General features: G+C 38.2%; 1 protein-coding gene across 4 annotated transcripts in view; it reads right to left on the bottom strand.

The window, feature by feature from the left end:
• Window positions 1–14,230, bottom strand: part of KIF14 (kinesin family member 14) — a 55,376-nt gene that overhangs the window by 32,112 nt on the left and 9,034 nt on the right. For all 4 annotated transcript variants that reach the window (XR_005555057.1, XM_039329633.1, XM_039329631.1 and 1 more), the window contains exons 7-13: window positions 13,631–13,661; window positions 12,116–12,223; window positions 9,431–9,547; window positions 7,675–7,793; window positions 5,458–5,630; window positions 4,122–4,269; window positions 2,894–2,957 (exon numbers count right to left, since the gene is read on the bottom strand). Coding sequence is in view for 3 of the 4 variants with exons in the window: in XM_039329633.1 (XP_039185567.1) it covers window positions 2,894–2,957; window positions 4,122–4,269; window positions 5,458–5,630; window positions 7,675–7,793; window positions 9,431–9,547; window positions 12,116–12,223; window positions 13,631–13,661 (760 nt within the window). In the remaining variant the exon portion in view is untranslated. The remainder of the gene's footprint in view (window positions 1–2,893; window positions 2,958–4,121; window positions 4,270–5,457; window positions 5,631–7,674; window positions 7,794–9,430; window positions 9,548–12,115; window positions 12,224–13,630; window positions 13,662–14,230) is intronic.

The following is a 14,230-nucleotide window of genomic DNA, read 5'->3' on the forward strand; positions in this document are numbered from 1 at the left end:
CATACATTGCAACTGGGAAAACCATGGCCTGGACTATACGCACTTTTGTTGGCAGGGTGATGTCTCTGCTTTTTAGAATGCTGTCTAGATTTGCCATAGCTTTCCTCCCCAGGAGCAAGCGTCTTTTAATTTCTTGGCTGCAGTCCCCATCTGAGGTGATCTTGGAGCCCAGAAAAATAAAATCTGTCACTACCTCCATTTCTTCCCCATCTATTTGCCAGGAATTGAGAGGGCCGGATGCCATGATTTTGGTTTTCTTAATGTTGAGTTTCAAGCCAACTTTTGCACTCTCCTTCTTCACCCGCATCAAGAGGCTCTTTAGTTCCTCTTCACTTTCTGCCATTAGAGTGGTATCATCTGCATATCTTAGGTTGTTGATACTTCTCCCGGCAATCTTAATTCCAACTTTTGATTCATCTAGCCCTGCCTTTCTCATGATGTGTTCTGCATATAAGTTAAATAGGCAGGGCGACAGTATACATCCTTGCCGGACTCCTTTTCCAATTTTGAACCAATCAGTGGTTCCGTGTTCGGTTCTCACTGTTGCTTCTTGACCCGCATATAGGTTTCTCAAGAGACAAATGAGATGGTCTGGTACTCCCATCTCTTTAAGAACTTGCCACAATTTGTTGTGATCCACACAATCAAAGGCTTTTGCATAGTCAATGAAGCAGAAGTAGATGTTTTTCTGGAACTCCCTAGCTTTCTCCATGATCCAGCGTATGTTGGCAATTTGATCACTAGTTCCTCTGCCTCTTCGAAATCCTGCCTGTACTTCTGGTAGTTCTCGATCCACATACTGCTGGAGTCTAGCTTGTAGGATTTTAAGCACAACTTTACTAGCATGTGAAATGAGTGCAATGGTGCGATAGTTTGAACATTCTTTGGCATTGCCTTTCTTTGGAATTGGAATGTAAACTGACCTTTTCCAATCCTGTGGCCACTGTTGAGTTTTCCAAATTTGCTGGCAAATTGAGTGTAGCACTTTTACTGCATCGTCTTTTAAGATTTTGAATAGCTCAGCTGGAATACTGTCACCTCCACTAGCTTTGTTGTTGCTCAGATTTTCTAAGGCCCATTTCACTTCACATTCTAGGATGTCTGGTTCGAGGTCAGTGACCATCTCATTGTGGTTATCTGGGATGTTAAGCTCATTCTTGTATAGTTCTTCTGTGTAGTTTTGCCATCTCTTCTTAATCTCTTCTGCCTCTGTTAGGTCTCTGCCATTTTGGTCCTTTATCATGCCCATCTTTGCATGAAACGTTCCCTTCATATCTCCAATTTTCTTGAAGAGATCTCTGGTCCTCCCTATTCTGTTGTTTTCTTCTATTTCTTTGCACTGTTCATTTAAGAAGGCATTCTTATCTCTTCTAGCTACTCTCTGGAATTCTGCATTCAATTGGGTGTATCTTTCTCTTTCTCCTTTGCCTTTCGCTTCCCTTCTTTCCTCAGCTATTTGCAAAGCTTCCTCAGACAGCCATTTTGCTTTCTTGCATTTCTTTTTCTTTGGGATGGTTTTAGTTGCTACCTCTTGTACAATGTTGCGAACTTCCATCCATAGTTCTTCAGGCACTCTGTCTATCAGATCCAGTTCCTTAAATCTATTTGTCACCTCTACTGTATATTCATCAGGAATATGATTTAGTTCATACCTGAGTGGCCTAGTGCTTTTCCCTACTTTTTTCAATTTAAGCCTAAATTTTGCAACGAGAAGCTCATGATCTGAGCCACAGTCAGCTCCTGGTCTTGTTTTTACTGACTGTATAGAGCTTCTCCATCTTTGGCTGCAGAGCACATAGTCAATCTGATTTCTATGTTGACCGTCTGGTGATGTCCATGTGTAGAGCCGTCTCTTGGGTTGTTGGAAAAGAGTGTTTGTTATGACCATCGTATTCTCTTGACAAAATTTTATTAGCCTGTGCCCTGCTTCATTTTGTACTCCAAGGCCAAACTTGCCTGTTATTCCGGTTATCTTTGGCTTCCTACCTTAGCATTCCAATCCCCCATGATGATAAGGACATCATTTTTTGGTGTTAATTCTATAAAGTGCTGTAGGGCTTCATAGAACCGGTCAATTTCATCCTCTTCAGCACCAGTGGTTGGGGCATAGATTTGGACTACTGTGATATTGAATGGTTTGCCTTGGATTCGAATTGAGATCATTCTGTCATTTTGGGGATTGTATCCCAGTATTGCTTTTCCTATTCTTTTATTGACTATGAAGGCTACTCCATTTCTTCTGAGGGATTCTTGCCCACAGTAGTATACCTGATGGTCATCTGAGTTAAATTCACCCATTCCTGTCCATTTTAGTTCGCTGATTCCTAAGATGTCGATGTTCAGTCTTGTCATCTCTTTTTTGACTACGTCTAGCTTGCCTTGATTCATGGATCTTACATTCCAGGTTCCTATGGAGAAAAAATCTTTACAGCATCGGACTTTCCTTTCACCACCAGATATATCCACAGCTGAGCGTCCTTTCGGCTTTGGCCCAGTCGCTTCATTCTTTCTGGCGCTACTAGTACTAGCCCTCTGCTCTTCCCCAGTAGCATATTGGACACCTTCCGACCTGAGGGGCTCATCTTCCAGCGTCATATCTTTTTTTCCTTTTAGTACTGTCCATGGGGTTTTCATGGCAAAGATACTGGAGTGGTTTGCCATTTCCTTCTCCAGTGGATCACATTTTGTCAGAACTCTCTGCTATAACCTGTCTGTCTTGGGTGGCCCTGCACGGCATAGCTTATAGCTTCATTGAGTTACGCAAGCCCCTTCGCCACGACAAGGCAGTAATCCATAAAGGGGATTACTATCTATCTGGCCAGCAAAAGCCTCTATAGATAAATAAATTTATCGAGGCTTATTAACAGCAACTAACTGTAACAAAGAATAGTACCTGTAATTCCATTGTTTCTTCAAACTTCTTTTTTTCTACTTGTTCAAGTTTTTCTTTCCAGGCCCTTCAACACAAAATGAAAAGATTGCCTGGTCCAACTAAATAATATACAGGTGCCATGGTAAGAAGTTAAAAATGAACATGTAATCCAAAGAATAGAATTATAACTGCATCAATGTGCATTATGGAACCATAGCTTTAAAAAAATTAAAGCAGCATAATCTTACAACATTTTCTTTTCAACCATGCAGGAAAAATATAGGAGCTTAAAACAGAATCAGTAAGTATGTACTACTTTGAATTTAATTATGTGAAAAAATTCAACTATGGTGTAATATGCAATATGTACACAGATTTACTTTGCAATAGCCAACGAATGTAATGAAACAGACATTAAAATTGCCAAGTAGATTAAATGAAATTTGGTTTTAATGTCAATAATGATAGATAGATAGATAGATAGATAGATAGATAGATAGATAGATAGATAGATTACAATCATTGCTATAATTAAGTATAATGGTTAAGATGTCAGTCATGGGATGAAGCAAGACTTAAGATTATCATGAAATTTAATCATAAAGCTCTAAAGCTCTATTGACTTGCATGTCAAATTGCAATAAGCAGTCTAAATCAAAACTGATGTATTTAATGTAGAGGTGGGGGCCAGGCAAAGGTCGTGTGCAGAACACTGCCCCTCCAAAGCCTGAGTGCCTCTTCTTCTCTAGATCTAATCTCCTCCCTTCACATCACCATAGCGATGTGAAAGTGCAGGTTTGTATGACCTTGGCTGCCTGATAGCAGCTAGCTCACACCAACAAGATGTTATTGCCAAATTGCTCCCTGTTTCTGGCCTCTGGCTTCTATATTCTTAAGGATTGGCTAGGAGTTTAACCAATGAAATGCTATTGCCACGTAGAACTTTTGCTGCTTGTAGAACTGTATATAAACAATAAACTGCTGCGTGCCAGCATCCCTATTTGCACCCTGCAATGACTGAGCACTGATTAAATTGTTTAACTTTAATCAATTCAAGTTGTTAAACTTCATACCTAATGTCTACTAGGGTATACATATTTATAATGTTTTTCATTAACATTTCTTTTATTGGGCCACATACATTACATATTACAGTGAAAAAAACAGAACTCATTTCTTTACAAACTTACAATATCAGTGATTCATGATCACATCCTTATAATTAATTGTACTGTATGATCATTATCACCTTTGCATCTCGGCCATCTCCCGCTCTTGGTGATGTAGCTTCATTCTTAAAGATGTAATTTCCTGCACGTAAAGTCTCTGCTTTTCAGGATCAACATTCTGAGCGTTCTTCTGAGCCAATTTCAGTTTCTCAATCTCAGCTTTCAATTCTAGATCAAACAAAAAAGGCTCAGCGATTACTCAGAAGCCAACCTTCTGTTCGCAGTGTTTTGACAACCTTTCTCATAGAGATGTTTTAAAGTTCATCTTGTTAAAAAATAGTTGTGCCAGATAAAAATAACAATTAGGTTGCATTCAAAAGCAGACTTCAAGATGCAGAGGGCACATACACTACAATACAGGTAGTCCTGTAGTCAACTTATAACCATTCATTTAGTGACCAGTTGAAGTTACAACAGCACTGGGGAAAAAAGAGACTTATGACCGTTTTTCACACTTATGACTGCTGCAGCATCCCCACAGTCACAGGATCAAAACGCTTGGCATATTTATCGGTTCTTATTTATGATGGTTCCAGTGTCCCGGGGTCATGTGATCATCTTTTGTGAACTTCTGACAAGCAGAGTCAATGGGGAAGCCAGATTCACTTAACAACCGGGTTACTGACTTAACAAAAGCAGTGGTTCCCTTAACAACTGTGTCAAGCAAGGTCATAAAATGGGGCAAAACTTACTTAACAAATGTCTCACTTAGCAGCAGAAGTTTGGGCTCAATTGTGGTCGTAATTCAAGGATTACCTGTACATTTATTGTGCCTCTACCCCAAATAACTATCCGCCTTCTTCAGATGCAGCATAAACTGTTGGGTCTTCAGATATGAGATACATATACGAGGAATCTACAATCCTCTGTTTCTATCTTGAACAATCTGCAGTCCTAACTTACGTTGAACTCAAACTGTAGTTTGAGTTTATGGATATAAAATAAGGGGAGGCCTGCATGTAGAGCAATTTGAACTCCACAAGGAAAACTGGGATAAAAATACAACACATTCAATCAAACTTAAACTGGCATTTTAAGAAAATAAAAAATTCAGATATAATTCAGATTAAGATTTTAAAACATAAAACCCGGCTGGGTTCTAAAGAAGAATCTATAATCTTAAATTTAGGAATCATGGATGCATTCAAATAGTCTCGCCATCAGACAAGTTCTAATTTGCAAGTTCAGTGAGTTTTAACTTTTGTTCAACAGTTAACTAAGCTTTTGTTAGTCAATTGGTGAAACCAATTTCAAACTGCTCCTGCAAAATACATATTCTCTAGTAAATTCACACGTACGTTGGCACAGGGGAAAAAAATGAGTGATTTAGAAAATAAGCAGAATTATCATTCTTACCCTGAATTAATTTCATATTCATATCTTCGTTCACTTTGGCGGTGTTGATTATGAAACAAGCTTGCTTAGCATATCGAAGAGTACTGAGGGTTTCTTCTATATTGCTGGCAGCAGGGCTGATTGTGGCAATCATAGCAGTTTTTGAATTTCCACCTAGACTTTCTTTTAACAGCCTTTATTTGAAAGAGAACAAAGTCACAAACCTGTGTATTGTTTGCAGTTTTAAAAGGGGACAATATTAATAGTTAAAATCCAGTTCCAATTAAGGCAAAGCAAACAGATTTCTTCACTCATGGGATCAGATCCTTGCACCATTCCACCAATCAAATCAATATCATCTGTTTTTCTTTGATCTCAGAGTTTGATCATTTGCTAGGATCAGGAGAACTGCAGGATCTTTCTGGGGCATCTTGTCCTCCACTTTAATTTCAAAAGGGACACGTGTCCAGAAGCCTTCTTAACATTATAGGTGAGTCCTCGGCCTATGAACGTAATGGAGTCTGCCCATTATGATTATAAATTATGACGGTTGTGAAACAGGTCATCCACATGACCAAAAACCTTTTTGGCACCGCTTGTTAAGTGGATGCGGCAGTCATTAAGTGAACCAATGATTCACTATGGAATGTTTTTGCTGAAAACTGGAAATAAACAGTCATAAATGCAGCCCAGTTGCCGAGCACCCAGGATGCAATCACTCAAGGAGAGCAGCTGTCAGGATTTCAGAACTGGGCCATAAGAACTCCCACAGAGGTTTGCCATAACTTTAAACGGTTGCTAAGCAACTGCTTGTAAGTGGAATACCACCTGAACTTATTTCCCTAGTATCTCTCTCCCTTTAGCACCATAAGGACTAGTAAAGGAAAAGCCATGCAAATAGTTAGAGACATTTTGTGAGGTTTGTGGTCTATATTAGGATTACCAATAAACTGTAGGTTTATTTCACAAACAGCATCACACCAGCTAATCAAAGTACACTCAACATTTCACAGGCTTTCAATAATAGGTTGTCTGGGACACTAGTTAAAAAGCAGTACTTAGTTTGGCTTTGAATCTACCAAAGAAGCTATTGAAATGAGCTTCTGGGACTGAAGGACTTGTAGCACTGTCTTCCATCTACCAAATATTAAGATATTATTCATGTTTATCAGGTGTATACATAATCAATGCAGATAAAATAAAATACATATGAGATGCCAACTGTACTTTTTATGTATTCAAATCCTTTCAGAAAAACTTAGAATGTTAATATAGAAATCCTTATAAATATATATTAACTTTAGTCTTAAACCGTTCCATTTTATTTTTGAGTTTTAAGCTCATCTCAGATGTTAAATGATCTCTAGGTTCCTTTAAGATTGTACAATTTGCATGATAGATATGATACCTCTTGAAACAAACTTGTTGAAGCAAGATGTTTTTTGTCTGATCTCATTCTCTCTTACAAGCATGGACTCATTGCCTCAGACTAAACCCTTGAACTGAGAGAAATGATTAAAATGTGAAAAGTGACAATGAAATCCTACAGGTGTTGTCTGAAATGTAAGTCCCAAATAAGTAAGCAAAGGATTATAACTTCAGGATGAATAGGTATGCTTAAGATTGTTATTAAGCACCAAAACTCAACTCTTTTGACAAAATGTAGGCCTCAAAATAAGATGAGCTTGGTAGCATCATATATTTTGCTTTCTGGAAAGATGAAAGAATTTAAATACATCAGTAGAAAGATAGAAAAGTTATTTTGCTAAAATGAATAGAGTGCAATCAGAGGCTTAGAAAAGATATACAGGTAGTCCTCGACTTAACGACCACAATTGCGACCACAATTTCTGTTACTAAGCGAGACAGCTCTTAAGTGAATTTTTGGCCCGTCTTACTTCTTGCCAGAGTTGTTAGGTGAATCTGGCTCCCCCATTGACTTTGTTTGTTGAAAGGTCGCAAAAGGTGATCATGTGATCCCGGGACACTGCAACCACCATAAATATGAGTCAATTGCTAAACATCTAAATTTTGATCATGTGACCATGGGAATGCTGCAAAATGGTCATAAGTCATTTTTTTCAATGCAATTGTAACTTCAAATGGCCATTAAATGAACTGTTGTAAGTTGAGGACTATCTGTAGTTCTAATGTTTACTGTCATAACTGCCTATTTTTGTAAGTTCAGGACCAATGCCAAACAAGTTTCTTTTACAATTCTTAAAAATAGGTACGTACCATGTAAGAACAGAATCACGATATGGAACAAATAATTTCCTCCTACTTTGATTTTGCTCCGATAGTGCAGAAATAACTTTCCCCAGAGTTAACAAGGATTTGTTTATGCTTACTCCTTCCTGTATTGATAAAAAGAAGCATCAATGCATTTAAAATCCTAATTTCCCATGGAAATAGATTTTCAGCACTGTAATACTATAGAACCACCTTCTCCAGCCTGGTGCCCTGCAGCTTTGCTGGAACTAGAATACCCAGGATTCCTAATCAGCATGGCAAATGCCAGTTGAGAGCTTTGCAATTTACAGCCTCATCACATGGCACTGAATACCATGGACAAATAGTTAAGATATTATACAACTGTTTTCTACTCTCAGTTTGCAACTGATACCCTCAAAAATCTATAGTAACCTATCCAGTTTTGGGCACGACACCTGGACACATTCATATAAATCAAATGGTATTCAGAGAAATGCAATAAAATAATGATGTCAAGATATGTCCATGAGCTCTGGTGGCACAGTGGTTAGAATGCAGCATTTCAGGCAAACTCTGTGCACAGCCTGGAGTTCGATCCTGACTGGCTCAAGGTTGACTCAGCCTTCCAGCTTTCCAAGTATGGTAAAATGAGGAACAAGATTGTTGGGGGCAATATGCTGACATTGTAAACTGCCCAGAGAGTGCTGTAAAGCATTATGGGGCGGTATACGGTATAAGCCTAAGGCATATAAGTCTAGGGTGATTGATAGAGTAACAACAGATGTGGTCTTGCAGGAATTGGCCGATTTCTAGTTGTGGTTTTTTTTCTTATACTATTATATGCAGTTATACGTAGTTCTCATCTTAGGACCATAATGGAGCCTGTCCATTACACTCATAAGTTCTGATGGTCATAAAGCGGGTCACCCATGTGACTGATCCAATGTTCTGACCTTTTTTGTGGCAATTATTAAGTGATTATTATTCTTTGTGAGCCGAATTTGATAAAAACCGGAAGTAAATGCTGGTTTTCCGCAAAAGCCTGGCAAAACATGGTCACGTGACTATGGGCACTGCAGACAGCCATAAATGTGAGTCAGTTGCCAAGCACCCCAAATTCAGTCATGTGACCATAGGGGGGGACAGTTGTCAGAATTTCAGAATCTGAACATAAGTACTCCTAGGGAGATCATTCGTAACTTCAAACAATTCTGGAGTGGCCAGTCGTATGTTGATCACCTGTATAGTGATACTGATTAATAAATGTATTTTGATGTTACAGGCTTGGCATTCTTCGTTCTTACTGTGAATATATACAATTTGAGGTATTGATGCTTTGTTTTAGACTAATGATTTATTGTTGATATATTTATTTTGTACATGTTACTAACTCATTTATAACTAGAAATAGATCACTCCTTTTGGAATTGACTCACGGGTTCTAGTCATATTGTTTTATGGATGCATTTTAATTTTGTCTCAAATTTTATTTACTGTTTTTTTAAGAGATTTATAACTGCTCACAAATCACTCATGAACTTCTTGTGCTGGTCTAAGACTGCAGTAAACTGACTGATTTGTGCATGCTTTACTCTTGTAAGCTGTATGGAGCTGACAATAATCAGCTTATAAAAGTCGTATAAATGATCATATGTACTATTTGTTTTGCAATTAAATCCATCAACATCCAAAATCTGCAGCAGTATATCTGTTTGGTATAGAGAATGAGACAAACGACGCAAGCACTTCCATTCAAAAACTGCCTATGTATACATTTTACCTTCAGTCTTTCTCCACTGGTTTGACCTGTAGAGCAGCGTTCACTCCCTGCTAAGTCTATTAGATTGACACGACTAATGATTCTGTGTTCATATTCTTTCTTTTCCACAATCTCTGTCTAAAACAAATAAATAAATCATTATGATTAAACACAGCCTGAACACTATAAATTCCCCGTGGCAATAAATCAGTTTATATATTTATAACAAATACAGAAAGATCACTTCCTGCATGCAGTGTGGCTCTCCAATATTTAAAAATTTTAATAGTAATAACATGCATAGTCAATAAATGCTGCCAGCACATTAAAAATGAAAGTATAGAAAGAAAAATCTGTTGCTAACATCAGAGGATCGGTTTTGTTGATAGATGCCTCTTAAATAGGAACGATTATCACGTCTGCTGTAGGTTAAAGAGGGCAATGCTCAAGACAAATGAGGATTCTGAACATTCGAGAAGAAGCAGTTTTCATTTTCTGCTGTAATTCATCAAAAGGGTGAGCTTTCTTTGTAGCCAAAAGAATTTTGATCAGGAAAGGTGGAGAGTCATTCTCCATAGAGAAGGGATATTTCATGCCCCTTTTTGTCATGACTCAAAATCATTTCCTGACCGAGATAATGACGGGGAGCACTTTCACACTATTTATGACTAGTCATTTAGTGACTGAAATTTCAGAGAACCCCATTAAAATAGGTACTCTTCATTTAGATTCAAAGTTCCAATGGCTGCCCCCCCAGTCACATGATCACATTTTGGGCACTCAGCAACTAGCCTGCATATACAGCCATCTGCAATGTCCCGTAGACATGTGGCCATGATTTACAATGGGGTTTTTTTTGCCAGAAACAAGTGTTTCTGGCAAAAAAAATGCCCATTGCAGACATTGGATTCGCTTAACAATCATCTCATTTCTTTGCCACCCTTGAAGATGGCAAAGCTTTTATCCATAGCTGTACCTATGATTTTGAACTTCTTGGCTCCTCCAATGCAAACCGCTCTGATACCCAAGCAGATCCAGAGAAGTCCAAATTAAATTCTAACTATTCCTCAGGTTCCCATGATTTAATGACTGCAGCTGCCTACACACCCATAAAATTCACTCTTTATATTGAGGAATCTGTCTGAGTGAAGTGTGATGGGGACAAATTAGTAGGAAGTAGAGAAATTTGAGGGAACCAACCTAGCATGTAAAAGTTTCAATCCACCTGGACCAGGTACCTTCCACCTCAACATTATTTCATGAAATGAGAGATGCTGAGGTCAGAAGATGCTGCTTTTTCATCAGAGAGGCTTTTCTGAAACAGTCTCTCTAGCAATTCGAATGGCCCCTTACTGATAGTTTTCGAAAAAGTTTTTAAAATGATGGTTTTCCAGAGACCCTTTGGGGAATTACAGTAGTTATCACTATTTGGATGCCTATTATCATGGTTCATTGCACACTCAGCCAGATGTGCAGACTGGATTTTGAGTCCTTCCCAAGGACCTGGATAGGCAGATGTGGACGTTTGAATGGTGTTACAGATATCGTCACGAAATGTAAGCGTTTGAAGTAAAGCTGCCTTTTGCAATTGACTGATGGTGAATTTGTTAGTGCCGATAGTGTTGTACTATCATTATTTTGATTATTATTGTGATAGTGATGGTTATTATTATTACAACACTAAAGTTTTATTACATTCTGGAAGGTTTTATTGCATTTTAGTTAGTTTTCCTTGACTTCTTACAACAGTGATGGCGAACCTTTTAGAGACCAAGTAACCAAACTGCAACCCAAAACCCCCTTATTTATCGCAAAGTACCAGGGCTGCATCAGCATTGTGGTGCCCTCAGGGGGGGTGGGGGGTTACCCACTAGGTGGGTATGGCTGCAGTGGTCACAGCAGACTGGGTGAGCGTGGCCGGGGCCAGGGCAGCGGGGGCCAGTCCCTCGCCATCTCCGGAGCATCTCCGGAGGGGGCAACACCACTTGCTCACTTCCTGCCCTGTCGCTTCCAAATGCCACATACTCGCTACTCTGGTGAACTCTGGTGGGATAACGGCACACGTGCCCATAGAGAGGGCTTTGAGTGCCGCCTCTGGCACGCGTGCCATAGGTTCACCATCACTGTCCTACAATATTCTCAGGAGTCTCCTCCAACATCAAAAGAATTAGTACTTTTCATATCCTGCTTCTCTGAAGCCCAACTTTTGCTTCCATAGAGGATCATATGGAATATCATGGCTTGCACTATTCTGATCTTTGGAGTGATGGGCAAGTCACACTGTCTAAATATCTCTTTCAAGGCCTTCAAGGCTGTTCCATCAAGCATTAGTCTGTAATGTATTTCATGACTGCTTTTTCCTTTAATGTTGATGATTGATCCTAAAAGGCAGAAGCTATCAACAACCCCTTTGATATCTTCATTGCCAATTCTAAGACCAGTTGTTACACCTGTTACTGATGTTCTTTATATTTAATTTTAGTCCCAATTTATTTGCACTGTGCTCCATGACTTTTGTTAGAGCTTGCAGATTCTTTGCATTTTCAGGTATCAGAATACTATATCAATGTTAAAAAGCAAAATCTCCTTCAGAAAAGGAAGTTATTTGATTAAAATGTTGAATGTTTGAAAAAATCTTATGATAAAGCCACCACCGGCACATGCACACAACGTACACACAACCTTTTAAGAGAGTCCTCATAATACCTTGATCTGTGTCATCACCAACGTGAAAACAGAGTGAGATCGAGAACTCTTATCATTCATGCCAGTGGCAGCAGTAGCTCTATGCTTGTTTCCTAGCTGGAGCCAATTCTGATGAAAAGAGAGGAGATGCAAATGTTTAAAAAGCACTTAGTATGCCATTATTACTTCAAAGTAAGCATAAGAATAGCTAACGTGAATAAAACATGTATAACCATACATATAGAATTTAGCTATCAAGATTTGAAATTACTATCTTTTAAATGTCTATGGAGATTCTCAGTCATCCAGGTCATGGTTCTCCCAAAGGTGCTTTTTCAGGAGGCAACTGGACTTTCTTATTTTTTTTTTCTTGGAAGACGTTTCACTTCTCATCCAAGAAGCTTCTTCAGCTCTGACCAGATGGTGGGGAATGGAAGGATTTATACTCCTTGCAGACAGCTGGTCATTTGCCTTCTTTTAGAGAGTCGCTGGGACCATTTTGAGGTTTTCTGTATCACCTGAGTAGTGCAAATGTGTATGGAGCCTTCTTGGCTGCAGGAGGTTTTCCTCCCTGTTCCTGTGATCTGCAATGTTTTCTGGAAATCCGTTCATATTCCCACACCATTCGAAGGGTGTCCTTCCCAAAGTGCATAGCTAAATGTCTATGGAGATTCTCAGTCATCCAGGTCATGGATGTCCAAAGGTGTCACCTTTGGAAAACAGGCACCTAAATCATCATTGTCTAGTATAAGTCCAATAGAATCCTGTTGGCCCCTTAGAGAAATAGGTAAAGCCTATCTCTCAGTCTAGTAGTTCACATTGCCTTTCCCTCTTCAGTTGAGTTCTGCTGTCTTCCCAAGCATTCAACTGGCCAACACATTAAAGTGAAGTTTTTCTCACTCTTCTGACTACTCACTCTTCCCCAGAGCTATGTTGCTTAGTTACAATTTAACCTATCAGTAGTATAATGGTAGTAACAAATTACTAGATTCCTCTTGGTAAAGAATGGATGGTCTCATCTTGGAGGGTAAATAGGAAAACAAAGAGTTGCATTATTTTTTAAAGAAAGCTTCCATATGCTATTTTATACATGCAGGAGAAACAAGCAGAATTGCTTGCCCTTTGAACTGCAGCCCTAAAATCAGTATTATATTACAGAATTGGTTTAGCATTTGTATTTTATGCTTGTCATCTCTTTTTATTTGTCATGTTACTTCTTCTTTAAAAAGTAATTTCCTCTTGAAATTCTACACTCTACAGTATACATAAACACATATAAAAACAGAGCCTTTCTCAAATTCTTGCAGAGTTTGTAAAGAAAATGAATTAAAAATCCTGATAATGCAAGGAACTTTCTACTAAGATGCTAGTATTTCTTACTAGTTCAAACATTTTAATACCACACAAAAGTCAGTAAAATGTAACATATTCTCTCTTCATTACTCTATAATCTTTTGCTTACTATAGTTAATGATAATATCTTTACATATTCTATTGAAAGATTCATAATTTATATTTAAATTAACAAAATTTTACCTGGATATCAGAGTAAGAACTAACGGCATTCCTAAAAGGAAAGGGATAATTTTATCTAGTTAGAAAAATTAATGTTGACATATATGAAATAATCGGCTTAAATTAAATTTCTTAGTTGTAATAGTATAATATTAGCATACATATATAGACATAGAACAATATATATGCATACTGGCATAATTGCTCATAGCTTACAAAAGTTTACAGAGAAATCTATTTTTTACTTGCTTGTTAGGCCACAAGAACCAACTAAATGGGGTTACAAACTAAATATTTGCAACCTATCTTTTAAGTAAAAAAACAAAGCAAATTGTTGGACTAGAGCTTATATTTGACTAAGAAGGAGAGTCCACACTAGGTAGACTGAGATCTGGAAAACCGATTAAGGGACCAAGTTAAGGAGAAACAAAATGAAGGGCTATTCTATTGGACGTCTAAACAGTAGATAGCAATCTGGAAACAAAATCCCAAAGGTCAGTAGGTAAAATAAAATGAAGTCTGGAGAAGAGCAGGAAGTTAATGAGAAGAGAGAATATCCAAAGGGAATTTGATTAGCTGAGGAGTGAATTTCATTTTTTACAACAGCTAAGAAATAAGGGT

The sequence above is a fragment of the Crotalus tigris genome, unplaced genomic scaffold (genome assembly GCF_016545835.1).
Source record: "Crotalus tigris isolate CLP2741 ecotype Arizona unplaced genomic scaffold, ASM1654583v1 scf7180000024401.5802323, whole genome shotgun sequence".
Taxonomy (NCBI): Eukaryota; Metazoa; Chordata; class Lepidosauria; order Squamata; family Viperidae; genus Crotalus; species Crotalus tigris.